At 39.9% G+C, this 8296-nt stretch overlaps 1 protein-coding gene across 1 annotated transcript; it reads left to right on the forward strand.

Annotated features, from left to right (window-relative positions):
• The first annotated feature begins 4914 nt into the window (after positions 1–4914).
• On the forward strand, positions 4915–5854 carry ncbp2as2 (NCBP2 antisense 2 (head to head)). The gene is made up of 2 exons (XM_057841852.1): positions 4915–4974; positions 5080–5854. The coding sequence occupies exon 2, from the start codon at positions 5165–5167 to the stop codon at positions 5468–5470; it is 306 nt and encodes a 101-aa protein (XP_057697835.1). The 5' UTR covers positions 4915–4974; positions 5080–5164; the 3' UTR covers positions 5471–5854.
• Positions 5855–8296: the final 2442 nt, after the last annotated feature.

An 8296-nucleotide genomic window follows, 5' to 3' on the forward strand; every position in this document is an offset into this window, starting at 1 on the left:
TCCCTCGTTTCCTCACATACTAAATGCCAAATCTCAATTTTAACTACTTCAGAACATAGGATGTATATTAAAATTGAAGTTAATGTAAACATTTACATTTGCTTTCTTTTTTTTTTTTTTTTAATAAAAAAGATATGTTACATACATTCAGAAAAATAAGTACAAATGACTTCTATTATGCAGAGTGAAATAGAATATATTCTGAAGATTGCGCAAACATTGAAGTTTTTAAATCATAAGGAAATGAATAAGTAGCCTAACATAAATGGACAAATATAAAACCAAAGTGCAAATTGACAGCTAAGATCTTCTGAACCTCCCCATCAGAGCAAATACAACTCAATATGACAAATAAGCCTCCTCAACTCTATCCCTGCTTTGAAAGACTTGATCCATTTTCTGTTGCATTGCCCTTTTTTGTCGCATCAATTCAACTTTTTTTTTTTTTTTTTTTTTTTTTGCTGTTTCAGGAAACATGCACATTTGAACCAATCAGAGCTAACTATCTCTGCTGATCACATGTCAGTATGTCAGCCAATTGAACGGATAAATGAGTCCATGCGTTTTGCTTTGCTGCGTGCATTCGCACATTGACGTGACTCATCATCGTCAGACTCAGATTACTGCAGCAGCTGGGGAAACCTCCATACTGTCCGTGGAATAAAATAAATAATAAATATGGGTGAAAACGGACTACGCTACACAAGCAATTTATGATGCTTGGTGTTAACACTTGTGTATGTAAATCTGATGTTGGTAGATTGTTTTCTTCTTGGAGATGAAATGCATGTGTGGCAGCTTAGCATTTTGTTTACATAGTGTTTTGACCGTTGCAGTCATATTTTTGGAATCAAACCACCGTGTACCGGAGCAGCATTCCGGCCCTGAATCTTATATCGAAACTGCATTCCTGCCTTGAATCTTATACCGGAACTGCGTTCCTGACCGTTCTGGCCCACTTTCACCCCTGACGCTACCATTATTAAGTGAATTATTTTCAATATGTTAAAACTTACATTTACCTCTTTTCATTTGCTGAATGCGCCCCCCTGAACACATAGTTAATTGGCTGATGACTTCACCCGTCCCAGACACACATGCATGCTCGCACTCGCACAGCCCCTATGTCAACAACATGCCGCCGAAGAAGAGGGAAATTAGATAAAGATTTTTTTTTTCGGCTAGAAGCAGCCACTGTAAGTAATTTTAGACGACGCCAATGTTGTTGAGGCAGGAAACACACCACTATTTTTGCTACTGAAAGTCCAATCTGCATCAGAGTAAGATGTGTGACTGTGAAAACTGTGTGAACTTGCTAACCTGCAAAACTTGAGTAGGAAGCTGCTTAGAGAGAAGTGTCCTTCTGTTTGTGTTTTCGACTGTTAACATTAATTAAACTGTGAGAAATGTAGCAAACTCTGCTGGAAACTATAGAACCAGAAATACTTGAGCAAAAATCTGCTTTGAGAGAGACGGGTGCTGGATAAACTCATGTTGCTCACACAACACAACATAATCATAATTAACTATGTACATTAAAAAATAGAAATTAAATCTTGGGATGTCGCGAGCTACCCAAATTACCATTGAGATCGACTGGTGGATCGTGATCGACGTAATGGGCACCCCTGATTTAGCCGATCAATAAATTAGGTTCATATTCGTGAGAAATGTAGCTTTGACCCCCGTTCACCCAATCTGTTTGGTCTTATTTATGTCCCATCCCGAGCAAAAAGTGTACATGAAGGTTATGCTGTTACCTCATCCCTACCAATGTTGAAACCAAACCTACACCCTTGTTGTCAGTATAAATACCAAAAGAAAAGTTATCATTAAACTCATTTACTGCCAGCCCAGATCACAGTGCATATGTGTTATGGTAAGGCAAACTTATTTGTATAGCACAATTCAACACAAGATTCACATTCAGAGTTTATTAGTCATTGTCAGGATAACAACGAAATCCAGATTGGAGTTCCAACAACACTACGAGTTAGTACTCATTAAAAGTGCACAAGGCAATTCAAAGTGCTTTACACGACAATAGACGTCCATTCCATTTTAACGGGGAGGGACTGTAAGTGGTCAAATGATATAGTATCACAATTGTTAAATTGTAATGTATCTTTGGGGGAAAAAAATCAATAAGGGGAAAGGGGCCACTTGAATTTTCACTCGCATCGAATGATGGCTTTTAGGCCTTCCCAGTTCAAATGGATTGGATGTCTATTACTGTCACTGGCGACCAAATAGTTAATTTATATGAGGTCACAAAATATTTAGAAATCAATTTAAAAAAAAAAAAATCAATAAATAGAATTTTCGGCGCGCAAAATGCACACGGGTCACACTTATCTGAATATCTTTTTATTATTCTTCCCCCCAGCTTATTACTATTCATTTTCATTTATTTTGAAGAAAAATCCTTTTCACAACTGAATGATTATGATTCAGGCTCGATGTTGAATTTCAAACAAGTTAAAATTGTTTTCAATTGTGCAGTATATTGATTGCGTCAATGTCGTTTATGACAACTCAAGTGGTTTGAAAGTTGGTTGGCTATTGTGCAATCTGTAGCCATTTTAAAGTACATGCTTCATTGCTTCCTAATGACTCACGGTGTGCATCAGACATCTAGCGTTTTATGGATTATATCTATGGTATTTGTTATTTGAAAATGTAATGACGTAAATTGAACAGGAGGGGCGGTGTTTCCTCATAGGCGCGTTTACCCTGTTAGAATGAATTAGAAGAAGAAAAAGAGTCTCATACTAGTGACGGGATCTGTCGTTCACTTGAGTAAACGAATCCATTCCGGATCGTTCAGTAAAAAGATTCGTTCAAACGAATCGTTCAACGAATCGTTCGCCACCCTCATCTCCCTCCCCGCCCAAACGAATCGTTCGGTTAGTGAACGGGAAGTGACGTTGCCGAACGAATCACCAAAGACCGCTTCGCAATATAACTGAACGGGAAGTGACATTGCTTGGTCCCTCCCTCTCTTGCACATTGACCACTCGTCGTAGTTTCAGTAATGAGTGACAGGCAATATCATTCTGCTTTCACAGACAGCCTCGTCTCCCTCCCTCCCGCTGCTGCAAAAGCGAGGGAGAACTTCCGCGTCGTCTGTCCTAGTTCAAAGTCATGGCTCGTGCTTGCATTTCGATTGAGGACACGGTTAAACATTTTCCTTTTGTGGGGGCAGCGGGGGGTTGGGGTCGGGGGCGCACGGACTTTCTTTAGCATGTTCTAGATCACATTTATAATGCTGCTGCCACCAGCCAACGCAGCATGCTTGCTGTCACGAAAATAAAAATAGATCGATAGTTTAATGTCTAAATATGGAACGACCAACACATCATATTTACCTCTCGCTCTGTTGTATTTTTGTTTTTATGCTCATCACTATTATTTTTAGTCACTATTGTTAAAACTATAAGTGTAAATAGCTAGTTGTCGAATGTGCTGCTCTGAAATAAAGACAATACTACATTTTCATATTTGCCAGTTTAATTGCAAATCAGTATTATGGTGATCGTATTGAATTTTTTTACTGGTATTAATAAATAAAATAATCCGGTCAACTCCCCTGTCGTCCCCGCATCTCAGATCGTCAAATTCTGACGAGAAATAATTGCTTGCTCTTTACGATGTCGCCTTTCTACCCTCATTAGTCTGTTAAGAAAAATGTAGACATATTGCGACATCTCCCGTGTTCGCGTGCGTTGTTTTGGGGCGCTTGAGTAGTGCATGATGGACGGATTGACATAATTTGTCAAACCAACCGACACGCTCTGACACGAAAAATAAATAAATAAAACACTCGGAAAAAATTGACATGTATATACAGTTTCATTGCAAATCAGTATTATGGTGATCGTATTGAATTTTTGCACTGGTATTAATAAATAAAATAATCCGGTCAGCTCCCCTGGCGTCCCCGCATCTCAGTTCGTCAAATGCTGACGAGAAATAATTGTTTGCTCTTTACGATATCGCCTCTCTACTCTCATTAGTCTGATAAGAAAAATGTAGACATATTGCGACATCTCCCGTGTCCATGTGCGTTGTTTTGGGGCGCTTGAGTAGCACATGATGGACGGATTGACATAATTTGTCAAACCAATCAACACCTGACACGAAAAAATAAAAATAAAACACTTGGAAAAAATGGACATGTATATACCGTTTCATTGCAAATCAGTATTATGGTGATCATACAATATATATTTTTTCTGTGCACATATGACGTAAATATCGCTGCCATGAAGCCTCCATATAGTGACAGTTCTTTGCCCCCTTCATTGCCGTCACGCCACCGCAGCTCAGCTTTTGCTTGCCTTGTAGCTACCCGTGTTTTAAATTACTGTAAATTTGATAGTATGTCGTAATAGGTAGTCCCGAGTCTGTTGAGAAAAGTAGTACACTAAACCATGCTCGCTAGATTTGTGTGGTGTTTTTGTCTTTTTGAGTTGCATTTAATAGGCTCCACGTTAACAAATATGTGACAAAGTCCTTTCCTTTCATTTTTTGATTCGTTCACCGCATAGTCATTACTGGAAAGTCAAGTTAGCAGCAAGCTACGTCAGGAGCCGGAGGACCGAGTCACTGAACGGGAAGTGACAAAACTCAGTCTTACCCCCCTGCCTGCACGCTGGCTGCTTATTGGCCACACGTGGAAGTGAACATACGCCCTGATTCTGTTTCCGGTCCCTCCCCTGCCCGCGATGAGGCTGGCGTCTGATTGGTCGTGTGCGATGTCAGAAGACGCTGCCGCTTGCTCAACGCCCTCCCACGCAGTGAACAAGCACCAACTTCATAGAACGAATCAGTGCAGATGGTGATTAGTTCGGTCTCGTTCACCCAAACAATTCGTTCTAAAAGAACGAATCGTTCGCGACCGATACAACACTATCTCATACGTCGCTTCACCAGTGACGTTTGCAGGCGGTCACGGACACCTTTGCAACTTAAGTAAGTCACCTTTATTCAGATTATTAAACCATCCGTTTAGAAAAACGCGTAGTCCGTCCATTAATTTACATGTCAAACTATCGTTGCGTACGGTTGTTGTTCCAGAACGACTCCACATCGGGGGTTGTCAAGTTTCAATTGCTAAGTGCCAAGCTAACCAAACAAGCAACCTGCTCGAGGTGACGTGACGATGCTGTCTCGAATGTTGCTCTCCCTGCTCAACAACCTCCATGTCGTCGAGAGGTTGGCGGAGTCTCGCCCGATTCGGAGGGCTGCACAGATCACCGCGTACGCCATCACCAAGGCTCAAATATTCGGCAGAGACACCTCGCAGCGGGTCCTGCGGTCCCAGACAGTGCGGCAACTTCGAGAGGAGGCTGATCGAGTGCCAGGGGGCGTGGAGGACGTCGGCAGGCGACTCAAGAGAGTCCGAGAGACATTTGTCAATGAAGTAAAGGACGGCTGGAAAGATGGATCACGTCAGGTTAAAAAATAGATGGACCTTTGAAGGTTGAATATTGTCTGAAAGACACATTAAATGGGAACACAATCTGTCAACATTGGAGACAATGAATCATCGGTGGCTGTCCTGTCAAAACGAGCTGACCTCAAACCATGGAGCTTTTGATTCAGATTGGAATCTGAGGCCGTACAGTACACTGACATTAATTGGAACACGATACAGATGTATGTGTTGGTATGCCCATGTGTGATTAGCATGCACTGATGGCGGTGGCCCTATAAGCTTCTTCAACTTTTACTAGTGTCAACCAAACCGATTCAACATTTGGAAATTAATGTAAATGAGTGTCATTTTAATGTAAATTAAATAAAGATAGTACTGTATATTCTCAAGAGATTAAATCAACATAATTCTAAATGTTTGGTCTGTCACTTTTCCACTTGCTTTCCTGTATGAGATACTATGACCTTTTTATTTATTTATTTATTTTTAACCTGTCCTGTACAGCTGTTTGACACAGAGAATGGAAGTCTAAGTGCCCGGATTCTGAACAGTTTTAATGTTTCACATTCAGAGTCTGACATACTCCCATTGTGATCATTCAAAATACCTTTTTATTATGACGAAGCAGCGAACAGGAAGGGATTATGGGGGGACAGAAGAAAAGAAATACAAGAGAAGAAAGAAAAGAAACACACAAACAACAACAAGAAATACATTGAACATCTAAACTAGTTACTAATATGCTGGTGCTATCGTCAGCGAGATGTATTTCCGGTTTACACCATGTGGGGGCCTATTGGCCAGTGAAAGAGGAGAATGGGGGTGGGGGTGTCTATAAGACTATAAGCTAAGTGATTGAAAGGGGTAGAGTGTACACAAATCAGTTCTGTGATATAGAACCCAGTAATCGTGTGAATCTCTTATGAGTGTAAGCCCGTTGGCGACCAACCCTACGCCGCCGCATCGCCAATCCCGGCACCGGAACCCCTAACCCGAGCATGCCCTACCACATCCAGCAGCACGCAAGCCCCACCGGGCGCGCAACAGCCACGCAGACGGGCGGACTATGACCTTTTTAATTTCTTGAAAATTTGCAGCCTTTTGCTCAGAGTCATTATGACAACTGTACTGTGGTAAAAACCACGTATGTCTGCACATTCGAGTGCTGTAAATATTTTTTATTTGAAAAATTGAAAGTACTGACCAAGTCACGTTGACAAAAAAGGCCTCGAGGCTTTAAATTTAAAACCTGTGTTAAAGTGTCAGCAGTTGTGTAATCTGAGGGCTTCTTTGGAAAGTCAAATCTGAAGGTGATCAAAGAATCATGATTACATTTTCCATGTGGTAAACTGTACTTTATTCTGTCCCAGTACAAAGGTACATATTTGTGTATCTGTACTTGAGTACAAATACGAAGTGGTACTTTTTGCTTCACTACATTTTACAGCAGGTATCTGTACTTTTTACACTACTACTTTTCAAATTGTCGCCTACGTGACACGTTACTTTTCTTTTTTTCCTCATTTTGAATAGATAGTTTTGTTTTCATGCCTCCGGCAGAAATGACAAGCACCGTGCAACTAAACCGTTACTGAAACGTAGACTTCACTGAGCACTAAAGGCAGCAACACAAATACAAGCAACATTAGGCAGGTGAACAAGATATTGACCAATAAAAAAAACACTCCTACAGTATGTTGCAGTATGCACCTGATAGTTGTTTGCAATCTGCCATTATAAACTAAGTTTTGGAATTTTTGAGCTTGTTAAGCTTCTGTTTACAGTGCAGACAATTTTATTGCTTTTTTTCCATTCTGCAGTTTTAAAACGGCAGTAAATTAGTTTTCTGGGTCTTTAAATGTTGACTCAGATCTCTGTGTATGTATATATTTATAAAATATAAAAATATATATGTACAAGCTACCACATTTATTGCATCGGGAGAAAATACATTTTACTTTGGAATGATGTGGCTCAGTGCTAGTGTAGTCGTTCCGCAACCCAGAGGTTGTAGGTAGATGAGGAGACGAGAGACGAAATGAGAGAGTAAAGTGCTTTGAGGGCCTTAAAAGGTGGAAAGGCGCTATACACCATTTGTAAACTTTAAAGGAATTGCTTTTACTTCAGTAGATTTTTCTTAAATATTTGTACTTAAGTATTTTTTGCACCTGTAGCTGTACTTAAAGCAACACTAGGTAACTTTTCAACCATATATAAAATATTTTCATAATATTCGTGATATGTCGACTGACAGCTAGTTGAATGACACCTCTTTTATATCTTGAGGGGGTCTGTATCGCCTTCACCGGCACTAATTAACTTTGAGGAGGGTGGCAGGAACCCTACCATACAAAAAAACTATATATGTGCTAACTACTTAATGGTAGGGGTGTAACGGTACACAAAAATCTCGGTTCAGTACGTACCTCGGTTTTGAGGTCACGGTTCGATTCATTTTCGGTACAGTAAGAAAACAAAATGCAAAATATAAACGTGCTAGTTGTTTATTACACACATTTGTGCTTTCAACAATAGGAACATTAGCCTATACAAAGCTAGAATTCTGCTCAAAAAGTAGCGGGTATTCAAAGATAATCCAACAACAATTTGCCTTTCAGACCCCGCTTATTGGTCAGCTTTCTTTCTGAAAGAAGAAAAAAGAAGTCCTGTGCTAGAGAAAAGCAATCCCAATGACAAAGATTCTAACATGTATTTTACAAATGAAATGCCTCAATGAATCTTTTTTTTTTTTTTTTTTTTAATGAACGGTTTTCAAAAGCTTTATTGGTGGATTTTCTCAAGTTAAAGCGCCACACAGAAATTAATAAATGTAATTGTGTAAGCAGGATTTGTGTA

Source organism: Corythoichthys intestinalis, chromosome 7 (genome assembly GCF_030265065.1).
Source record: "Corythoichthys intestinalis isolate RoL2023-P3 chromosome 7, ASM3026506v1, whole genome shotgun sequence".
In the NCBI taxonomy this organism is placed as follows: Eukaryota; Metazoa; Chordata; class Actinopteri; order Syngnathiformes; family Syngnathidae; genus Corythoichthys; species Corythoichthys intestinalis.

Excerpts from the sequence above, each read along its gene's own strand:
- ncbp2as2 (XM_057841852.1), top strand. The coding sequence starts at position 5,165 with ATGCTGTCTCGAATGTTGCTCTCCCTGCTCAACAACCTCCATGTCGTC.